Here is a 23,435-nt window from a genome sequence, read left to right as displayed (position 1 = left end):
AGGCTACTGACTGGTTTGCTACTGATTGGGCAAGGCGACCTGGCATTAGATGGTCAACTCCAAACGGAACCCACTGGATATGTGTAACTAACCTGTGGCCCTGGCTTCCTGCAGGGTGGATAGGTCGCTGTACTTTAGGATTTGTCTGGATTCATGGGCACATTACTTAAAACCATCACCACTCCAGCTAATCTCCCCGATTTACAAAATAGGATGGCCTTAGATTTCCTGACAGCAGCACAGGGTGGCACATGCACAATTACCAAAGCAGAATGTTGTGTGTACATCCCAGACTATCACAAAAATGTCACAGGACTAATAAAAGATATGAATGCCCAGATTAAGGCTCTACAAGATCCTTCTCTCTCTCTCGGTGATTGGTTAGCTTCCTGGTTTGAGGGAGGACTATGGCCAACATTTGAAAATCTCCTTTTCGGGCTTCTCATTCTTACCACCTTATTAATCTTAATATGTTGCTTTGTTCAGTGTTTCTGTACTTGGTGCCGAGACTCCATTGCTGCAATGACTTCACAGCAACAGATGATCCTGACCACGCACAGAGACACTTTTTCACTGTCAGCGCTGGATTCAGCTGCCTCCGCCTTTCGTAACTCCCCTAGACGTTCCTCAACTGATCAATGTTGACCCATGTTGACCCGAGTAGGTAGGGACAGCTCTACACCCCTATTCAGCAGGAAGAAGTTACAGAAGATGAGACCTTCCACCTTCAACTACCTTAAAGATTTAAGGGTCAAAATTGTTCAGGGGGGAATGATGAGGGAGCAGGAGGCTGGCTGAGGACAAAGCAAGGCTGGCACCTTGCACCCCCTCTCCACCCGCTCCCCTCCCCTCGGTAATATATGTGACATTCCTCAGGCACCCCTGACTGCCATAAATGAGAAACAAATTGTTAACTTGCAGAGATGACAATCCTGCAAGACAGGAATCTCCCAACTATCTTGATGTTAATGGCTTGCCAAAAGACAACATTGATCAAGCCTCCAGTATCCTGGCACCTTGTAGGCCCTCTTTAGCATATGAAAGCTCCGTTGAAACCTCCCTTTCCCTCACCTTCCCCCAACTGCAGGGCACATAACCTGCCATCCCTCACAACCAGGGGCAGCAGCTCTTCCTGCTCCCGGATCCTGTCCCCGTGCTTTAATAAACCGCTATTTTGCACCAAAGATGTCTCAAGAATTTTTTTTTTTTAAAGATTTTATTTATTTATTTGACAGACAGAGATCACAAGTAGGCAGAGGGGCAGGCAGAGAGAGGAAGGAAAGCAGGCTTCCCGCTGAGCAGAAAGCCCGATGTGGGGCTTGATCCCAGGACCCCGGGATCCTGACCTGAGCTGAAGGCAGTGGCCCAACCCACTGAGCCACCCAGGTGCCCCTCAAGAATTCTTTCTTGGTCATCGGCTCCGGACCTCACCCCACCGAACCTCACCTAGGTTCTAGAACTTCATCAATAGGATTACAGGTTTTGGCAAAAAACGTACACCATTCCACCTTGAGACCCAGTGTTTATAATCTCACTTCTTGTTTTGCCTGTGGGGTTATTCAAAGGCGGTTATTTCTGATGAAGTTCTAGAACATATGTGAGGCTTGGTGGGGTGAGGTCTGGAGCCGATGACCAAGAAAGAATTCTTGAGACATCTTTGGTGCAAAATGGTGGTTTATTAAAGCATGGAGACAGAACCCGTGGGCAGGAAGAGCTGCTGCCCTGCTATCCTGAGGAGTGGCTGATTATATACACAAGAGTTGGGTAGGTGAGGACAAAGGGGATGATGTTAGTCTCTAAGGAATTTTGGAAGCAAGGTCTCCTGGAACTTGAGGGGCCAGCTATTGTTGGAAGAAAGGTTATTTATTACTGGTAAAAATCTTCTTGTGAGACCCTTTAGATGTATATCAGTGGGTCATGTTATGCCCCAATAATGGGTCCGTGATTAAAGGAGCAAGACTGATACAAAGCCAAGGTCAAGCAAAGCTTTATTTCACGCCAAGCATCAAGAATCTAAAGGAATGTTCGGGGCCACACCTCTTACAAGAGAGGGCGACCCTTCTCTGTTTCACAGTCTAGCTTTTAAGGGCAAAGGCCATGCATTGGGGCCTGGCCACGCACAGGTGTCCAATGAGATTGTAACACACATAGGAAACTCCACAGTGATGCTAGGTGACCAGCTGAGTTACAGTTTACCCTAGTAGACATTTGACCCAGCCTATCACCTTGGTTGGGATTGGCACCCAAAAGGCTCCCAAAGGGTGGGGGCCCATACTCCTTGGTAACCCTCCCACTGATTGGATGTGTCCACCTGGCCTGACACACACTTGTATCTGGGCTTTGTTACCAGGAGCTGGTTTCCGGGACTTGTTTTTATGTGAATCCCCTGGGGGAAGGGGAGCAGGGACAGTTTAACTTTAATGAAAGCCTCTTGCTAAGTAGGTCCTTATAGGCCATATGCTTGGGAATGATTGCTGACACTATCTTGGAGGTTCAGAGATAAAGTTTCATTTTTCTCCTATGAAGTGTCCTTGTTAGTGAGATTTAGGTTTAGAAGAAATTTATTTATTTACATTTCCTTCTGCCTCAGCTTCCTTCAGTTTTTATGGAGGGGAGGGCGACTTTAGGGCTTGAGGAACTGAGTTATTTGTCTCTGTCAATTGGGCTATTGATAAGATGGCTTCTTTGTTGTAAATCACTAGGACATTTGTAAACTGAGGGGGACTCCTGTCTTGCAGGATTGTGATCTCTGCAAGTTAACTATTTGTTTTTCTTTTAGGGCATCCAGGGGTACCTGAGGAATGTCACACATATTACCGAGGGGAGCAGGTGGAGAGGGGGTGCAAGGTGCCAGCTTTTGCTTTGTCCTCAGCCAGCCTCCTGCTCCCTCATCAATCTCCAAAGGCCTTCCAGTGAAGGCAAGTGCTGAAATGAGCAAGTATTGAACGTGGATGAAGAAACAAGCTGTCAAACCTTTCAAAATTAAAGACAGAACAGATAACACAGATTGCAGAAGATGCTTGCAAATATTATGCAACCAAAAAAGTTTCTAAGCTCTTTCCCCCTGATGTTGTCATCAAGTCAACCTTTTACTGGGCTGGGCTGGCAAAGCACGATGAGATGACAGATTTCCCACCGTTCTCCAGGAGTTCACACAACAGAGGCAGAAAGCTCTTGCCGGTATTGTTACCACACAATACAGGAACAAGAAGAAGAAATCTTCCTGGAGGAGGATGACTTAAGACCAATAGAGAGCGTCAACTTTCCCCGGGTCAGTTATGGCTGGGCCTGACTATGCAGCGTTGGTGGATTGCCAGGCCTTCCTCTCTGGGCTGGATGGCCTTTCCCATACTACCCTATTGTACACATCCCTTCTGGGTTCCCTCTATAGCTTCTCTTCCTCCACCTGCCTTTTAAGTTGGTGTTTCTAGATGTAGTTCTGGAATGTAAGTGAAGTCTGGACAGCCAAGAAAGAATTCCTGAGATGTCTTTTGTGCAAAAAGGTGATTTTATTAAACCATAGGGACAGGGCCCTTGGGCAGAAAAGACCGCTGCCCCGGGATTCTGAGGAACAACTGATTATATACTTTGGGGGTGAGGGGAAGTAAAGATCAGGGAAGTTTCAAAAGGATTTTCCTATGCTAAAGAAGACTCACAGGAAACCTAAGGCCTGGCTATTGTCAAACCAAGGTTGTTTTTCCCTCTAGCAAGGCATTAACATTTAGAGAGTTGGGAGCTTCCTGAAGGAGCTTATACTCTGCCTGCCTCAAGTATTTTTCAGTGGGCTGCATGGTATAAGGACATTTAATTTTATCCACATTTCCTTCTGGAAGGTTATTGCTAATGTAAGGACCTATTTTATATTTTTATATTTTAGCAAGAGGCTTTCATTGAGGTTAAACAAAAACCTTGTTGTTTAACCCTTAAACTGTGCCTGCTCCCCTTCGCCCAGGGGGATTCACTTAACAAGTCCTGGAAACCAGCTCCTGGTAACAAAGCCCAGATACAAGGATGGATCAGGCCAGGTGGAGACATCCAATCAGTGGGGGGGGGGGGGGGGGATGCATACTGTCTCCCCGGTTACCTAGGAGTATGCCCCCCACCTTTGGGAGCTTTTTGGGCGCCAATCCTAGTCAAGGTATAATAGGCTAATTCAAATGTCTACTAGGGTAAATTGTAATTCAATTGGTCACCTAGCATTGCTGTGGAGTTTCCTATGTGTGTTACAATCCCATTGGTCACCTGTGTGTGGCCAGGCCCGACCGCATGGCCTTTGCCCTTAAAAGCTAGACTGTGAAACAGAGAAGGGTCGCCCTCTCTTGCAAGAGGTGCGGCCCCGAACGTTAGGTTAGATTCTTGATGCTTGGCGCAAATAAAGCTTTGCTTGACCTTGGCTTTGTATCAGTCTCGCTCCTTTAATCACGGACCCGTTATTAGGGCATAACACTAAGAATGCTTTTTTCCTTGTAAATCACTAAGACATTTGTGAACTGAGGGAGACTCCTGACTACGATCTCTGTAAGGTAACCATTTGTTTTTCCTTCCCTTTGATTTAGGGCAGCCGGGAGTACCTGAAGAATGTCACACAGATACCACCTGGGAGGTTTTTTGGGGCGGCAGTTTGTGGGTGTCCACTTGCGCTTTGTCCTCAGCTCACTTTCTTGCTCCTTCATCATTTCCCAGGTATAGTTGTGACTCAGGAGTACTAGCCAGCTCTCGTTCTGGCAGAACAAGCCTTCTCTTGTCCCCTTCCAAAATCTCTATATGTAACATACATGAAAAGTATGCATCAAAAGCTATCTTCATGAATCCACTTAAAAAGACCTAATGGGCACCTGGTGGCTCAGCGGGTTAATCCTCTGCTTTCAGCTCAGGTCATGATCTCAGGGTCCTGGGATTGAACCCCACATCCGGCTCTCTGCTGTGCGGGGAGCCTGCTTCCTCCTCTCTCTCTCTCTCTGTCTGCCTCTCTGCCTACTTGTGACCTGCCAAATAAGTAGATAAATCTTTAAAATAAAATGAAATAAAATGATGTAACATTAAGGGCACCTGGGTGGCTCAGTCTGTTAAGCGTCTGCCTTCAGCTCAGGTCAGGATCCCCGGATCCTGGGATCAAGCCCAGCATCGGGCTCTCTGCTCAGTGGAGAACCTGCTTCTCCCCTTCCCTCTGCTGCTCCCCCTGCTTGTAGTTTTTCTGTCAAATAAATAACATCTTTTAAAAAAAAACACCAAAAACGCTACATTACACATACTGAGTTCCCCTCAGTATTGAGGGGAACTCAATATTGAGGGAACCAATATTGAGAATCCCTCTCCCATTTCCTTTAGATTTGCCGCGTCATCGTCGCCCCAACTGGCGACAGGGAAGCAAGGGAGACAGCTGGGCCCGCGCTAGGTCTGCCGCCGGTTGAGAAGTTTGGGAGCGTGGTGACGGAACGACCCAAGCACTTCACATCAAAGGTTTTCCCGTTGCCACTAACAGCCCAGCAAGAAGCTGCCAACATGGCGCCGGCCCCGCCCCCTGGGACCCCCTCCTCGTCGGAAGCAGCGCAAGCGCAAAGGCGACGGGGCGTCGCAAAAGCCGACCAGGGGCGTGGCTCAGGCCAGTGGCGTCATCCCTCGGCGCCTGCAGGGTGCACGTGACTGAGGCGTTAAGAAAGACTTGCGGGCGCGGAGTTGCCGTGGGTCACGTCAGGCAGCATGGGTGTCTCGGCCCTCGTCTCGCGCAGGGCCGTAGTGGTGCGCGCCTCCCGGGCTCTGGTGGCTTTCGCCACGAGCCGGCGCTTGCTGCGCACCAGTCCGCCGACCCGAGCTTTCGCCAAGGAGCTCTTCCTGGGCAAAATCGAGAAGGTAATGCCGAGCCCTGGCTGCCCCTTGGTCTCTTGCCTCCCGCTCTTTGCCCTTTGGCAGGAAAGAGGTCAAAGTGAGAGTCCCCACACCTGGCTGATACGCACGCCAGCCAGGCGGAGGTGTGCTAAAACTCCCAAGTTCCCGAGTCCTACCAGAATCTTTCAAGGTAAAGGGAAGAATCCAGGCTACGGGCCCTGAGAATCAGTCTACAGTTCTGACAGCTATTTCTAGTTAGGTCAATTTGGGAAACCCTAGGCGAGGTCACTGAGCAACTCTTGCACAGCGTTTTGCCTCGGAAATGTGTGGGGCTTCCTCTGTGTTTACTAAGCAGCTCAGACTGTGACCGTGGTGCTCTTCTGTCCGTTTCCAGCGGCTCCTTAGCTTTCACGGCTTGAGTTCCAGCGCCTCACCCTGCCTCTGCAGGCTGGCTCCAAGGTGCCTTCCACACCCGGTTCCTTCCATAGGTGATATAACCCAACAGTAACCTAGCTGTTACTCATTAGTTAACAGCTGCGTTATCAAGCACTCATTATCCTCTTGTTAATAGATTTGACTTTGGCTGTGCGACTTTCAGCCTCGGTTCTTTCAGCCTTAAAATGGAGCTAGTTACATGTATTGCCTCACGGATGTGTTGTACAGTGAGATTTGTAATGGGCGGAAATGCTTTTTAAAACTGTCAGGTGATGGGGCGCCTGGGTGGCTCAGTGGGTTAAAGCCTCTGCCTTCAGCTCGGGTCATGATCCCAGGGTCCTGGGATCGAGCCCCGCATCGGGATCTCTGCTCGGCAGGTATCCTGCTTCCTCCCCTCTCTCTTTGCCTGCTTCTCTGCCTACTTGTGATCTCTGTCTGTCAAATAAATAAATAAAATCTTTTAAAAAAAAAAAACTGCCAGGTGCTGTGTAGATGCAAGAGGCAGCAGAATAGGTAATGTTTGCCAGCTTCACCACTTAGTAGTCTTGTGTTCTTGAATTAGTCACTTCACACTCCTGTGCTTGAGTGTGCTAATCTACAAAATAGTAAAAGTAGTACTTGGCCTCTCTTAAAAGTGCCGTGCAAAGCAAAGGAAAAAAAATGTAAAATGCTTTGAGGTAGGCTGGAATATTGGCAGGTACTGTATTGTTTAAGGAGTTATTCTCTGGTTTTTCATAAGACTGTCTTATCAGTCAGGCAGTACAGGTGCAGAAGTTGAAACTCGAGTGGTTTGCCCCCGCTGGGAAGTGCAAAGCCAGTTGTTAACGTTTGAGAAACCATTCTTCCCAGAACCTGGGGCTATTGGGGCACTCAGTCCTGGGATGGCCATCATGCCTTCCAGCACATTGGTGAAAAGAACACAAATCTTTCATGGTTCTCTTTCTCCAGGCTTCTTGCACCACCTCCTCCATCCTCACTCACCTGTCAACTTTGCTTCTTGTTTCACTCAGAAAGTACATGCAGAGGGGAACCTCCACCACCGCATTTATCCCTTCTCTCTGCAGGTGTACCCATAGGGTCTACAGTTGATTACTATGGATAATAAGAGTAGGGTATCTACCTACTCTTAGCAAACCAACCTCATCACTAGAAACCATGCCTCCTCACCTACTCAGGGGCATTGATCCAGTAATTCTCTCCTTTCTAATCTATATCAGTGATTGTATCCTCCCTGCTGCATCCCGAACTCAGACCGTTGGACCTTCTGTCCTTAACAGTCTGCTAAAACTGCTCTTTTGTGAGGTCAGTTAGTGACTTCCATGATGTCAAATCTAGTGGTCTCTTCTCATCTTCCTTGACACAGTTCATCATTCCTGGCTTCTAAAAAACCATTCTCTCCTGGCTTTTCTATTGACTTCATTGGGTGATCTGTCTCAGTTTCCTATGCTGGTTCTTTTTAGCTCCTTAACTTCTAAACATTGGCCAGTCTTTCTGACTAGCCCATTCAGATTGGGAATTTTCTTTTTTTGTTTTTTTTAGTTGTTTTTAAATTTTTAATTCCAGTGTAGTTAGCATACAGTGTTATGTTAGTTTGAGGTATACAATATAGTGATTAAACAGTTCTAATCATTACTCAGTGCTTATTGTGTAAGCATACTCTAATTCTCCTTCACTTATATCACCCATCCCTTGACCCGCCTATGCTCTGGCAACCATGTTTGTTCTCTTTAGTTAAGATTCTCTCTTCTTGGGACACCTGGATGGCTCAGTCGGTTAAGCAGCTGCCTTTGGCTCAGGTGATGATCTCCAGCGTTCTGGGATTGAGTCACACATCAGGCTCCTCACTCAAGGAGCCTGCTGCTCCCCTGTTTGTGCCTTTCTCTCTTTCTCTGACAAATAAAATCTTTAATAATAATAAAAAAAAAAAGAGCCTCTTTCTTTGGGCACCTGGGTGGCTCAGTTGATTAAGCATCTTCCTTTGGCTTAGGTCATGATCCCAGGGTCCCGGGATATAGCCCCTACGTGGGTTGCCTGCTCAGCAGGGAGTCTACTCCCTTTCACTGTCCTTCTCTGCTCTCTTTTTCTCCAGCTCCCTCTGTCTCTTAAATAAGTAAAGTCTTTAAAAAGAATCTCTTAGTTTCTCTCTCTCTCTCTTTTTTCCTCTTTGCTCATTTGTTTTGTTTCTTGTATTCCGTGTATGAATGAAATCGTATGGTATTTCTCTTTTCTGACTGGCCTATTTCACTTAGCATTATACTCTTCCAGCCCCTGACTTTTTTTTTTTTTTAAATTTCCATGATAGTAACATGCAGTGTTAAAGTGTTAAGTTTCAGTTGAATCTTTTTTCTTTTTTTTAATTGAAGTATAGTTAACACACAATGTTACATTAGCTGTAGGTATACAACATAGTGATTTGACAAGTCTGTACTTAAGCTTATTACAAGTGTAGCTTCCGCCTGTCACCATACAACACTACTATAGGACCATTGACTAGATTCCCTATGCTGTACCTTTCCTCCCCGGAAGCCTGTACCTCCCACTCGTCTTCACCCATTTTTCCCATCCTACCTCCTCTCACACCCATTAGTTCTCTATATATGGGTCTGTTTTTCAAAGTTGGGGTTTTCTGAGGCTCAGTCTGTAGACCTCTCTCTCTTTTTTTTTTTTTTTTAAAGATTTTATTTATTTATTTGACTGGCAGAGATCACAAGTAGGCAGAGAGGCAGACAGAGGGTGGGGGGCTGGGGAGGAGGCAGGCTCCCTGCTGAGCAGAGAGCCCGATGCGGGGCTCCATCCCAGGACCCTGAGATCATGACCTGAGCCCAAGGCAGAGGCTTTAACACACTGAGCCACCCAGGCGCCCCTGTAGACCTCTCTTTTTATCCACAACTCCTCCTTTAATCTAGTTTAGTCTGTGACTTTAAATATCAGAATCCTGACGACTCTAATAAATTTCTCCAGACCAGATTTCTCCCCTGAACTCCAGGCTCTTGATGTCTACCTTTTAACCCAAAAGTTCCACTTAGATGTCTAACAGGCACCTCAGATTTAGCATATCTGAAACTTGAGTTCCTGGTGTGGCCACCCAGTCTTGCTCCTCCCCTCCCTCATCTTTATCGGAGATGGTAGGGTGGCTCTGTTGTTCACTTATTTGGGCCAAACACCTGGAATCCCCTTGGATGCCTCTTACTCTCATAATCCACGTCTAAGCCAATAGCAAATCCTGTTTTCCTCTACCTGCGGGGTATATTTAGAATCTGACCACTTTTAAGCCCCTCCCGTGCTACTGCCCTGATTTAAGCTGACATCATCTCACAGCATTACTGGGATTTGAGCCGGAGCATGGCATTTGAGATGCTTAGACTGTCCGAATAAAGAGAAGCCATCGAGGTCCTCTAGGCCTGTAGCTGTCCGTGCCGCCCTCGGTTGGACCCTTGCTATTCCTGGAAACGTCCCAGGGGCTACTGCAGGGACCAGTGGGGAGTTGAATGGGAGGCATTCGGGTGACCTCCCCACCTGCATCCCCAACCTGAGCAGCTCGGCTTTTATCTGTTTTACATATTTGGTTTCCATAGTAGACTTATTTGAGAATCTGGTTCCACTGCTTCAAAAACTTTAAAAACTGTTGCTAGATATCAAGCCCAGCACCCATGAGGCACCCCACTGGGATTTTGAACATTGTTCTTAGATGCACTTGAGATCTCTCTTCCTGTAGCAGTTATCCTTTGGTTGTAGGTGAGGGCCAAATAGCTCCCAGGCTGGCTGTTCTCTTTTCTCACCTCGTGTGGTCACTGGTATCAGAACGGAGGAATCCTCTTCCTCTAACACCGCCTATTGCACAAGAGGAACCAGTGAGCCTAGGAAGGGTCTGGGTTGAGCCCTTGTGTTCAGCTAAGAAGCCAGCTTTGTTCTGAGAGGATGTGAGTGATGAAAGTCTCCACCTAGTTTCCATCTAGACCATCTTGAGGGCAGGGTCAGGGATGGCCTGGAGGCTGGGATTCCCTTTAGTCTTCTGACTCTTTTCGGATAGGGACCCACCCCAAGCCTGTAGTCGTTGGTCCTGGGTCCAGAACTTGGGGGCATGTTTTTAGAGTGGACAGGCTTCAGTGGCTGATTAGATACACAAGAGGCTAGAGGGGGAACACTGGGGGCCCCTTTGTTTTGAAGACCTTTCTTGAACACTCGGTGGGAAGTGCCATGAGAAGAGGCAGGACTCCTGGGGGCTGGCAGCCTGTGGTCTGGGACGTCCTCTTTCAGCTGTTAATGAGACCAAATCCAAGTACTCATCTAGGTCCTCATGCTGTGCTGGCAGCTGCAGGGGTGGCAGGAACCCAGAAAGCCAGGGGAGCTAAGGACACAAAATACAATAGGTAGTGACTGTAGTTTAAGGCAATATATAGTGACGGCTCAGTGAGAATCCTAGTTCAGTCAGAAACACTGGCCATTGACAGTTTGAGACAGACTTGAAGCTCAGCTGTTTTCCAGGCTTACGAGGCAGAAATGAGAGCAGACCAGTGTCTTATACAAGTTATTATAGCTCCTTCATATTCCAGGACACACCTTATCTCTTTTGAGCCTCCCCTTCTGAGGGGTCAGCTGTAACAGAAGAGAAGCTGACCCTGAGAAGGGCCAGGTCACACATGTAAGTGGTGGAGCCAGAGTTGAATTCAGGTTGGTGTGGCCCAACAGCCGGGTCTCCTGCAGTGATCCTCCTGCGAGTAGATGTCCTCAGAACAGGAGGGACAGAGGCTGGAGTGCATAGCCGGGCAACAACCTGGCAAGATGGGTGGCTAGGTTACTGCCTTGTATTCTCTTGGGCATGGCATCTTCGAACTCAAAATAACCAGCGTAGAATTTTACATTTCAGTAGAGAGCTTTCCCTCCTATTGCCTTTCACAATCCTCCCCATGCCCTTGAGTAAATATTTACCTGCATGTTATATAAATATTTACCTGCGGGGCAGTGGAAGCATGGAGAGGGGAAGGGCTTTGGCTAAGGCCACCCAGTTAGTAGGCTGCAAATCAGGGAACAGAGCCCAGGGCTTTGAAATGTTAGGGTTCTTTGTTTCACGGGACACTCTGCCTAACTTGTTACTGATAGGGAAAGCAGAGCAAAAGCTGGAAGAAGACTGCTTGAGTTGGGCAGAAGATGTCTCTTGGTGGTGGAATCTAATGCACAATTCCTGTTCCACGATTTGCGCTCTACTTCTGTCAATGAGTACTGCTCGGCCTGCCAGATACGGAATCCAGCAACTCTTTCCTCCCCTTGTGCTTCTGGGCACTTTGGCTAATAGCAAGTGTAGTATCTGTTTTCTCCCCTTCTGATGGATGTTACCACGATGGGAAAGTTCTAAAAATTAAATTTTCAGTAAATGTTTATCATTTTTAGAAAGAAGTTTTCCCGTTTCCAGAAGTTAGCCAAGATGAACTTAATGATATCAATCAGTTTGTGGGACCCGTAGAAAAATTCTTCACTGAAGAGGGTATGTATGATCTTCTTTATCATTATTAATTTCCATTTTAAGGACCGTTGCTTTGATATTTACATTAGAAGCAGTATACATAGGGGATGCTCTCTTGAATGTCACTAATCATATAGAAATAATATCTATTGATAATATTTTGCTTAATCATCCCACTTGCTTTGAAATTTAAGAAACAAAACAGATGAACATTGGGGAAGGGAAGGAAAAATAAAATCAGACAAAATCAGAGGGACACAAACCGTAAGAGACTCTTAACTCTAGGAAACAAACTGAGGGTTGCTGAAGGGGAGGGGGTCAGGGGATGGAGTAACTGGTGACAGGCATGAAGGAGGGCGCTTGAAGTAATGAGCACTGGGCGTTCAGTAGAACTGATGAATCACTGAATTCCACCTCAAACTAATACACTATATGTTAATTAAAGTGAATTTAAATAAAGAATTTTAAAAAATCATAACTACTGCTATTTAATTAGAAGGCATCTAGTTTAGTGTTTCTCAGTGTATATTGAGAATGTACACAAATGTATATGTGGTGAAGGATTGCTTTTAAACATTTCCAGACTGTTGCAAACCAGCACTTTTGTAAAATACAATAAAATGACAACTAGGAAAATGGAGGGGAAAAAGCCACAGAGACCTACAAAATATAAATCCATTGGTCATGTGCTTGGTTGTTTGGCAGTGTAAAATTGCTGTAAGTGTTTTTAAAGGTTTACTCTCTCTTAGCTTGTTATGAACCAGGAGTAGTTTAACAGCTTACAGAGCATAGGTCAAGAGCGCCAGCGCGGCCTGAAGATCCCTCCGTTAGACCATTTAGCCAGCCCTTTGACAGGACTGCGTCTTGATGGAGGGAGCTCTCTGGGGAGTTCAGTGATGATTGATTGACAGTAGTAGTTCTCTAGCACTGAGGATCCCGAAGCGTTCTTCTTTATGTGGGTTTTGTCTATGACTATGTGCCCTGCTAGAAGATTAAAGCAAAAATTAAAAAAATACTGTGTTCATTTATTACTTTATTTAAAAATCATGAAAAGCCCAGTACACGTTAGCAAACAATATTTTAAATGAGAATATTTATTTACAAACAAACAGACAAAAATAGTGAGGAGTATGGTTTTACAGTTTCACAGATCTTTTTAATATTCGGCTTATTGTATATGCAACAATAGATATCAGAATCTAGCCAGAACCAGGTAGAATCCAGCTGGATTCTCATAATTTTCTGCATTTAATCTGTGATGCATATCTTATTGCTCTAGGAAAACCCCCTTGTATACTCATGATAGGATTAGAATTTTAAAAAAGGCAAAGAATATTTTACTATTATTAAAATAGCTTTGGCCGGGTGGACCCCCTTGAAGTGTTTCTGTCTGGGTGCACACCCTCCCCCCAGCACACTCATAGAAATTCTACATCACTAACACTTGTTCTGTTGCTGGTTTTAAAAGTTGCTTTGTTGTGTATAAATATCTTTTATTTAGAAATATTTTTTCTGTTTTTGTTCTTGTGGTTATCTTCCTAATTGTATCTTTTCTTAATTCCTTGTTGTTTTACTTAAACTTCTACAATCTGATTTGTCAGGGTTTTCATAAGCTTTACAGAGGTATGATTGATTTATAATAAGTTAGACCTACTTAAAGTATAGTGTTTGATAAATTTTGATATATATGTGCCCCCATATTAATGAACAAATTGTTATGCTAGTAGTCTTTCGGACCCTTATATTAGATACAAATTTTCTAGGCACTTACATGCTTTATATATAAATTATTTTTAATTTCTCTGCCTAATTTGTTCAAATAGTCCTAGTATTTCCACATTATTGGAAGTAAGTGTATCCAAAATTTATATTCGGAGTCAAAAGTAGAAATTTTCCCCAAGTGGTATAGATTGTCCTCATCAATCTTTTCTCCCAGTGTTTATGAAACCTCTGTTTTCTTGAACAGTACAAACATTACATTTCAATGTCTTAATCTTTGTCAGTGTGGTATTACAAAAAAATTGCTTTTCTTTTACTGTTCAGTTCAGTCATCTTCATATGTTCTTAAACCTTACTAGTCACTTGTTACTTCATTTTCCTCTTTTTTTTTCATTTCCCTTAGAATATTAGTGTTTTTGTTACTGGTTTCTAAAAGATCATTTATGACTAAGGATGTTAACCATTTGCCATGCATTGCACATGAAATACCACATGTTCTAACCACCAATTCACTGTGATGTTTTACTTTTTTTTTTTGTTTTGTTTTACTTTTTGATTGTACAGAAGTTGTGTATTCAAATATAATAATGTTCTGTTTTAAAAAATACATATATGTATCCCCAAGGGGCCATCAACACAATTAAGTTAATAAACATATCCATTACCCTGAATGCTTTCTCTTACCCTTCTCATCCTCTTCTCATCCCCACCTGTTCCCAGGCAACCACTGATCTGCTCTCTCTCACTGTAGATTAGTTTGCATTTCCTGGAATTCTTTTTAAATAGAATTCTACATTACATACATTTTTGCGTAGCTGCTTCTGGTTTAATTTTCGAGTTTCATTCCTTTTGGGGGGGGGAGGGGTAGAGGGAGCGAGAGAATCTTAAGCAGGCTCCATGCCCAGCATGGAGCCCAACATGGGGCTCAGTCTCCCAATCCTGAGATCCTGACCTAAGCCGAAATCGAGAATCAGACGCTTAACCGGCTGAGCCATCCACGTGCCCCTAGTTCATTCCTTTTTAACACTGAGTAGTATCTCTTCGTGTGGATACACCACAGTTTATTTGCCCACCTATTAACTGACTTTCAGTATGTATTCAGATTTTAGCTATCACAGAAGATGTGAATATTTTTCTATGAGTCCGATGCAGACATATGCTCACATTTCTCTTGGGGAGGTATGGAAGGAGTGGAATATCTAGATTATAAGGTAGGTTCATGTTTAACATTTTAAGTAACTGCCAAACTGTTTTCCAGAGTTACTACTTTCCATTCCCACCAGTTATTAAAGTTCCAGTTGCTCCATATCTTTACTAACACTTGGTATGTCGGTCACGTTCTAGTGTGTGTGTTATGGTATCTCATTGTGGTTATAATTTTCACTTCCCTAATAACTAGTAATGTTAGGCATCTTACCAGGTGCTTATTTGCCATCAGTATATCTTCTTTAGTGAAACGTCTTTTAAATACTTTATACATTAAAAACTGGGATTGTCTTATTATTGTTGAGTTATAAGAAGCCTTTATTCTAGATACAGCCTTTATTTTAGATATGCCTTTATTCTAGATTTCCTTCAAAAGCTTTTCCTTTGCCTTCACAACTTGACTAACTGTTCAGCACAAGAGGCCTAGCTCTTGGTCTTGACATGCCTTCCTCACTAAGCTGAATCATTTCTAGCTTTTGAATGAAAGCGAGAGACTATATACAACTCTTATTTCACTTGAATACTTAGAGGCTATTGTAGGGTTACTAATGGGCCTATTTTCAACATTGTGTCTCAGGGAAGAAAGAGGCCAGAGGAGAGGGAGAGAGACTGGGAAAGTGAAGCAGTCCAAACATGTACATTTATCAATTAAGCTCACTGTCTCATGTAGGTAGAGTTCACGGCTCCCCCAAACAATTACATTAAGTAACATTAAAGATCACTGACAACAGATCATCATAACAAAATTATAATGAAAAAGCTTGAAATATTGTGAGAATTACCAAAATGGGACAGAGAGACATGAAGTCAGCAAATCCTGTTGGAAAAATGGCACAGTAGGGGTGCCTGGGTGGCTCAGTGGGTTAAAGCCTCTGCCTTCGGCTCGGGTCATGATCCCAGGGTCCTGGGATCGAGCCCCACATCGGGTTCTCTGCTCAGCGGGGAGCCTGCTTCCTCCTCTCTCTCTGCCTGCCTCTCTGCCTAATTGTGATCTGTCTGTCAAATAAATACATAAATAAATAATCTTTAAAAAAAAAAAAGACAAAAAAAAAATGGCACAGTAGATTTGCTTGTCATAGGGTTGCCATAAACCTTCAAGTTGTAAAAAATGCAGTATCTGTGAGGTGCCACTAAAATGAGGTATGCTTGTATGTTTTTCAATTTATTTTTGTTATTTTTAGTTTCTTTTCCTTACTGCTTTGACAGTTTCCAGAATACAGGTCTTTTACCTCCTTAGTGAAATTTATCCCTAGGTATTTTATTTTATTCTCTTTGATGCAGTTGTAAATGAGATTTTCTTAACTTCTCTCTCTCTCTCTCTCTTTTTTAAAGATTTTATTTATTCAGTTGACAGGGAGAGAGAGACCGAGCACAAGCAGGGGGAGCGGCAGGGAGAGGGAGAAGCAGGTTCTCCACTGAGCAGGGAATCTGATGTGGGGCTTGATCCCAGGACCCTGGGATCATGACCTGAGCCTAAGGCAGACGCCTAACTGACTGAGCCACCCAGGCACCCCTTAATTTCTCTTTCTGATGGTTCATTATTAGTGTATAGAATTGCAACATTTTCATGTAGATTTTCTATCCTACACCTTTACTGAATTCATTTTTGGTAGTAGTTTTTTGGAGGAGTCTTTAGGGTTTTCTATGTATTGTATCATGTCATCTGCAAATAGTAACAGTTTTAGTTCTTCCTTACCAATTTTTATGCCTTTTATTTATTTTCCTTTTCTGATTGCTGTCGCTAGGACTTCTAGTACTATGTTGAATGAAACTGACAAGTGTGGGTATCCTTGTGTCAAGCCTGATCCTAGAGGAAAAGCTCTCAGCTTTTCACAGATGAGTGTGATGTTAGCTGTGGATTTGTCATACGTGGCCTTCATTATGTTGAGTTAAATTCCGTCTATACCTACTTTACGGAGAGTTTCTTTTATCTGAAATGAATGTTGAATTTTATTAAGTACTTTTTATGGCATCTGTTGAGTTGACCATGATTTTTAACCTTACTTTTTGTTAATGTGATGTGTCACATTGATTTGCAGATACTGAACCATCCTTACATGCCCAGGTAAATCCCATTTGATCATGGTGAATGATCCAGCTAATGTAGTACTGAATTCAGTCTGTTAGTATTTTGTTGAGGGTTTTTGGATCAATGTTCCCTGAGGAACATCTGATTTTGGTGGTGTCTTTGGTTTTAGTCAAGGTTTGCTTTTTAAGTGTTGTTAGGTGGGAGCAGAGCATCCTGTAGAGCAGTGTTTCTTAACCTGTTTTTATTATTGGACCCCCCCCAATTCTTTTTAGACACTTTTCCCCTATTTACACCCCACTTATGAAATTTTAATTCCACAGTTATACCATATATCTGTTTGTGTATTATTTGTATTTCTGTTCTTTATCCATTAAAAAATCTTTTTCTGCCCCCCTCCAGAACCAGTTTTTACTACCTTTGGGGGTGCTGTTGCCCTTTTTGAGAATTTGTGGTCTAGGACTACTAGTGACACATTCCTCGTTGCTCTTTTGCATGCCCTGTGGGTTTAGTATGTTGAGGCAAGGAGAAAATTCCAGTCCCTGTTACTCCATCTTGGTTGGAAGCAGGGGTCTCCCCAAATCCTTACAGTTTCATACTATACATACAGCCCAACCATTCCATCCCAAAGTAGTGACCCAAGAGAAGTGAAAACAGAGCTATGTAAAAACTTAAATATGAATGCTCATAGAAGCTTTATTTCTAGGGGCACCTGGGTGGCCTGTCAGTTAAGTATCTGCCTTCATCTCAAGTCATGGTCTCAGGGTTCTGGGATCGAGCCCTGCATCAGGCTCCCTGCTCAGCAGGATCTGTCCCTCCCCCCCACACTTGGTACACTCTCTCTTACACATAAATAAATAAAAATCTTTTTTAAAAAATGGGCACCTGGGTGGCTCAGTGGGTTAAGCCTCTGCCTTCAGCTCAGGTCATGATCTCGGGGTCCTAGGATCAAGCCCTGCACCGGGGTCTCTGCTCAGCAGGGAGCCTGCTTCCCTTTCTCTCTCTGCCTGCTGCTCTGTCTACTTGTGATCTCTCTGTCAAATAAATAAAATCTTAAAAAAAAAAAAAGGAAAGGAAAAGCTTTATTTCTTTTTTTTTTTTTAACACATCAATTTCCTCTCTTAACTTATCCTTTTTTTTTTTTTTTTAAGATTTTATTTATTTATTTGACAGAGATCACAAGCAGGCAGAGAGGCAGGCAGAGAGAGAGAGGAGGAAGCAGGCTCCCCGCTGAGCAGAGAGCCCGATGTGGGGCTGGATCCCAGAACCCTGGGGTCATGAACTGAGCCAGAGGCTTTAACCCACTGAACCACCCAGGCACCCCAGAAGCTTTATTTCTAAGAACCAAAACCTGAGAACCATCCAAATGTCCATTGAAAGGCAAATGGATAAACTTCTATACAGTAGAATATTGAATTATGATATTGTATGTATGTATGATATTATATTATGATAAAGTAGAATATTGAATAATGATATTGTATGTATGTGTGATATTATTGTATTATGATAAAGTTTTGATACATGAAGTGATGTGGACGAATCTCAGGATCATCCTGGATCAAAGAAGCCAGATCAAAGACTACCTGCCACGTGATTTAAAACCCAAAATGAGGGGCGCCTGGGTGGCTCAGTTGATGGAGCAATTGCCTGTGGTTCGGGTCATGCTCCTGGAGTCCCAGGATCGAGCGCCCCACGTTGGACTCCCTGCTCAGCGGGGAGTCTGCTTCTCCCTCTGACCTCTCTCTCTTCTCATGCTCTCTCTCTGTTTCTCAAATAAATAAATAAAATCTTAAAAAAAAAAAAAACTCAAAAATGCAAACTGATTTATAGACAAAAAGATGATTCATGGTTGCCTGTAAATGGAAATGGGCTGATCACAAAGGAACATAATAAGGAAATTTTTTGTGGAAAAGGAAGTTTTTATTACTTCTTGGTGGGAGTAATTTCATGGACAAACATGTCAGGACCCCAAAAATCATATATTATAAATACATGGTTTATTATATGCCGCTTGTATATGTCAATAAAGTAAAAACAAAACAAAAAAACAATGAGAGGTTTGGACTCCTGGGGAATCCATATTTCTCACTGGTGACCGACCCATGTTCATAAAAACGCCCAAGTGCACGTTATGGTGGTTTTTTAAAATTTATAATAGTAGTGAAGTTTAATATGCTGGCAGTTTGAAGAAGATTTTAATTAACTTGATTCAGGCAAAAATGTGTACATACAGGTATATAATTATAGACCTCATGCTAGTGATTGTTCCATTCTGCTCTAATGGATTTGAGTAGGTGTTAAACAGAATAAACTGTCTTCAGAATCTGTGGGCTGTGGTGAAAGAGTCATGGTTTCTGAAAACCAGGTAGATGTGGGTACAGATAATGCCGAGTTTGGCTGTCTAGCCTGACATTTTAGGACAGTTCTGGAAGTTGTGTACTTATTTTCTAATTTTCTAGAAGGTAATGGTAATAAAAAAATCGAAGTATAGTATGCTTTCAGAAAAGTTAATATAATCTGCAGTTTCACATAGCAAATACACCCATGTGAATAGCATCCAGATCAAGAAACAGAATACTACCTGGTACAGGCCAGTTTTTGAAATACAATGTTGGCTGGGCTAATTAGATGAAATTGAATAGATGCTGAAAAACTGACCAGACTTGTTGATTTTGAAGTTTCTGACCCTGGGAGTATATGCTATATGAAAATTATTCTGTTCGCTTTTATCTTTGTAGACATAGCTTATATTTTGCTTAATTAAAATATTTTCTCTTGGTAGTGGACTCTGAAAGAATTGACCGAGAGGGAAGAATTCCAGACGAAACGTTAGAGAAATTGAAGAACCTGGGGCTTTTTGGGATGCAAGTGCCAGAAGAATATGGTAGGTAAAGGAAAACACCACCCTGCTGGTTTGGCTCTTAAGTAAGCACTTCATTTTGGCCAGGAAAGGGTTCTCTTTGGAAAAGGTGGCCTTTAAATGCAGTATGTCCAGGATCAAACTATAAAACCACTGGAATTAATAAAAACACCCACCACAGACCAAAACTGGGGTGGCTGACAGGTGAGTGTGTGGACTAAGAGATCTAGGAATAGGAAGAAATGTTGAGGCCTGTACTTGGTTCATTTGGTGTGGATCAGGGCCACTGCAGGATGTCCGTGCTCTCTAGGTCCTTGTGGGCCTCGAAGGGGGTGTGTATAACCTTAAAGCCACATTGGCCAATTTCAGTGTCATCTGCACTGTGAGGCCCTTTGGTCTCTCCACAGAGGAATTGCCCCAGACCTACAAGCCCTTTTTGTTGGAGGAATGACTGTGGGCTGAGAGCTCAGGTGTCAGGGTCTGCCACTCTGCTTCCTGTCCTGGTACAGAGGAAGAAGGCGCATGGCTGTAGGACACAGGGGCATTGAGGTGGGAGATTAGATCACTGAGAACATTCAAACCGGGTGGGTTGTGTTCTGGACTGTCCCTGTAATTCCTGGATCATTGTAGTGATGTTTTCAACCCCCAGATGAAAGACCCAGCCTTTCTTTCCAGGATCCCAGCGTGATTCTGCCTTCTTAGATTTGGCCAATCACTACAGCTCTCTCTTCTGCCTAATCTAAAATTGGTCATCTAAATTCTGTAGGGATTAAGGGGACAACAGGAAGTGGGGCAGGGGGTTAGGGAGACGAAGAACAGAGCCTGTGGCACAGGGGCAGAATACAGTCACACACACGCACGCACGCACGCACGCATGCACACACCATTTAATTTTACCTCTTGGTCCCCTTTGACATAAAAGCGTGGCTCTGGGCTCCATAGCCCATATGCTGTACCCATTGCTCTGGGAGCCCTCTGCCTGAGCTTCCCTGGAGCCGCTTTCCCCTTTGATCAGCTAGGAGTCCGGTTTAGGGGAAGAAGCTGTTGATGCTGCTTTAAAGGTTTGGGCCTATTTCTTGTCTTTGAGGTGGTTATTTGGACATTTGGTATTTGGGGCATTTTTCCAGCCACGTTGTGAGTTAGGTTTTATAGAGCAAAACACAGAAGACGAGTTTTTGTTGACATTCTGTCTCTGCCTGACTTGTCTCCAGAGATTAAAGTTAAGCCTGTATTGTTCCTCTCCCCCCTCAGCAGCCAGGGCTGGGGGGGCCCTCGACATCTGTAGAGTAAGTTCCCATTGGTACCCAAACTGGAGCCAGTCCTGGCTGAGATGGAGTGTGAACATTTAGGACCCACCAGTGCAGACCTGATCTGATTTGGAGGCATAACAACACTGCCCTCTCTGCAAGAGGACACGAAACTGTCAGTGCTGCTGCCTCCCTTCCTGGCAGAACACAGCAACTCGAGCCTCCGTGGAGGGAGCTACGTGTGCCGCATTTACTTGCCCCAGTCTGCAACCTCCGTGTGCGGCAGCGGGAGACTGAGCTCTGCCCAGACAGCTGAGGCTTGTCAGCATCCTAGCTCACAAGGCACAGGGCAGTCCTCTGCCCTAGTGTGTAGTCCGCGGTGAATATGGGAACAGAGTGAAGGTGGGGGCAGAGCCCGAGAACCGTGGCGGGTCTGTCAGCTAAAAAAAAATAAATGACTAAGTGCTTGGAGAAAACAGAAGTGGCAGAAGAGAACCTCTAGACATAGCCAGGTTAGTGGTAATACATATTTCCCCTTCAGAAGCATTTTTAAATTGCCTCCTGATTGGTGAAAAGTACTTAATTTGATGTGCGAACACTTTGTGTCTGTTTGGGATGTATGTTTCTCCATCTGCGTGTGTTTCGTGCCAGCACGTGTGGGTGGTGTGTGTGCACGTGTGTTGGCATGCGATGGTGTGACTCTGCACCCTTTATTCTTGTTTTCTGTTCTACTCACTGATATGAAAATGTTCTTTCTTTCCTGAGTTTGGGGCTTTTCGCTTTCTTTTTTTTTCTTTCTCTCTCTCTTTTTTTTAATCTTTTCTTGGGAAATTAAGACAACAGCAACTTCATGTTTGTGCCCCAAAATTTTCGGGGAAATGTTCCCAGTCTGGAGCATTCTAAAGACTGGCTGGAAACGACCATCTTGGAAAATGGGGGCCCTTTTGGCAACCTAGCCTGGGTTTTTCTCCCTCAGTTCCCTGTGCGCTGCCCAATGTGTGATTCCTTCCCGCCACCTCAGCTTCTCCCCAGCCAGAAGTCTCCACCTGATTGTCATCTGTCCCCATGTGATTGCTGTTCCTCCGTGATTGCAATGATACCTGTGTTAGTGGAAAAGCACCAGAAGGGGCGCCTGGGTGGCCCAGTGGGTTAAGCCTCTGCCTTTGGCTCAGGTCATGGTCTCAGGCTCTGCTCAGTGGAGAACCTGCTTCCCCCCTCTCTCTCTGCCTGCCTGTCTGCCTATTTGTGATCTCTCTCTCTCTCTCTCTCTCTGTCAAATAAATAAAATCTAAAAAAAAAAAAAAGGGCACCAGAAGGTTTTGGTGTTTTTTTAAACAGTACTGTGTCCTGTCAGGATATGAAATGAGTAAGTCCAAAAGTGTTTTGTGTCACACTTCTGTGTAACGGCATGGGTGGGGATGGAATACTGTGGAGCCCTGGCCTTCCATGGGTGTGGAGCCTGGGGGACTACACGTCAGGCAGGGCCACCCTTCCCTTTATGTATGAGGGGCACCCTCTGGAGGCGGGCTGTGCAGTGGCTCCAGGGCTAGCACCCCAACCCAAATTCAGGGCCCAGCTCTGCTCCTGTTGGCCACATGACCCTGGGCCCCCATCTGTCATTTTTAAAACGCACAGAGGCCACCCAGCTGCCTCTAGAAGTTGAAGATGAAAAGCAAAATACATCAGCTCAGTGGAGTGTTTGTTTTTTTAAATCTTTGTCGTCTTCGTAGAAGAGTGATTTCTACCCAGGTTGACTTAACCTCCCCAGGGAACGTTTGGCAACGTCTAGAGACATTCTTGGCCGTCAAACCCTGGGAAAAAGGGAACTACTGGCACTTCGCGAGCAGAGGCTGACCATGCTGCCAAAAGTCCTGTAGTGCTCCCCACAGCAAGGTGCAATCCATCCCAGAGTGTCAGAGTGCGGAGGCAGAGAAAACCTGTCCTCCAACCCACCGGATACAGGGAAAGGGCTGCAGGACAGCTGCCAGGTTTATAAAGATCTGTATCTGGGACAGAAGACACTCAAAACATTTTAAAAGATTTAATGCGTGTGAAGGTATGCTCTTTGTGTTGAATGTTACATTTTTATGCTAAAAACATACATACCTACATATGCTTTATATGCTAGAAAAAAGTCTGAAAGGATGTACTCAGAAATGCTCTGTTAAGTTTATGGGTAATTTTTATTTTCTTTGGACCTTACTGTGATTTCTTAAAATGGTGACATGGTCTTTATAAGCAAAAAGAACAGTCAAGCCCTTTGCCTTTAATGGGAGGAATTTGGGTCTGGGCCACAAATAAAACTAGTCTGTTTCTTCTCCAGGTGGCCTGGGCCTCTCCAACACTATGTACGCACGTCTAGGAGAAATCATCGGCCTGGATGCATCAATCGCTGTGACCCTGGCGGCACACCAGGCTATTGGCCTCAAGGTCAAGTGTCTAGGGTTTCCTTCTGATGCTTTGTGAAGGTCTGGAGTTACGTTGGGGGTATGGAGGCAGGAGGCTTGCTCACTTTGACCAGGAAGTGACTTGGGCTTGCTGTCTCGTTCTTGGGCGGGGGGGGGGGGGGGGGGTGGGGAACGCGCGCCCTGCAGCACTCCCTGTGATCTTCCTCTCTGCAGCCACACTGGATGGCGCTGGGTCCCCACACAA

The 23,435-nt window shown here is 44.5% G+C and overlaps 1 protein-coding gene across 1 annotated transcript in view; it reads left to right on the top strand.

Annotated features, from left to right (window-relative positions):
• The first annotated feature begins 5,635 nt into the window (after positions 1-5,635).
• Positions 5,636-23,435, top strand: part of ACAD9 (acyl-CoA dehydrogenase family member 9) — a 37,291-nt gene continuing 19,491 nt past the window's right edge. The window contains exons 1-4 of the mRNA XM_080809609.1: positions 5,636-5,850; positions 11,650-11,743; positions 19,459-19,560; positions 23,107-23,213. Coding sequence (XP_080665735.1) covers positions 5,701-5,850; positions 11,650-11,743; positions 19,459-19,560; positions 23,107-23,213 — 453 coding nt within the window. The 5' untranslated portion in view covers positions 5,636-5,700. The remainder of the gene's footprint in view (positions 5,851-11,649; positions 11,744-19,458; positions 19,561-23,106; positions 23,214-23,435) is intronic.

The sequence above is a fragment of the Martes martes genome, assembly GCF_963455335.1.
Source record: "Martes martes genome assembly, chromosome: 1".
Lineage (NCBI taxonomy): Eukaryota > Metazoa > Chordata > Mammalia > Carnivora > Mustelidae > Martes > Martes martes.
The sequence above is the reverse complement of the archived record's forward strand: the minus strand, read 5'-3'. Positions and strand labels throughout refer to the sequence as shown.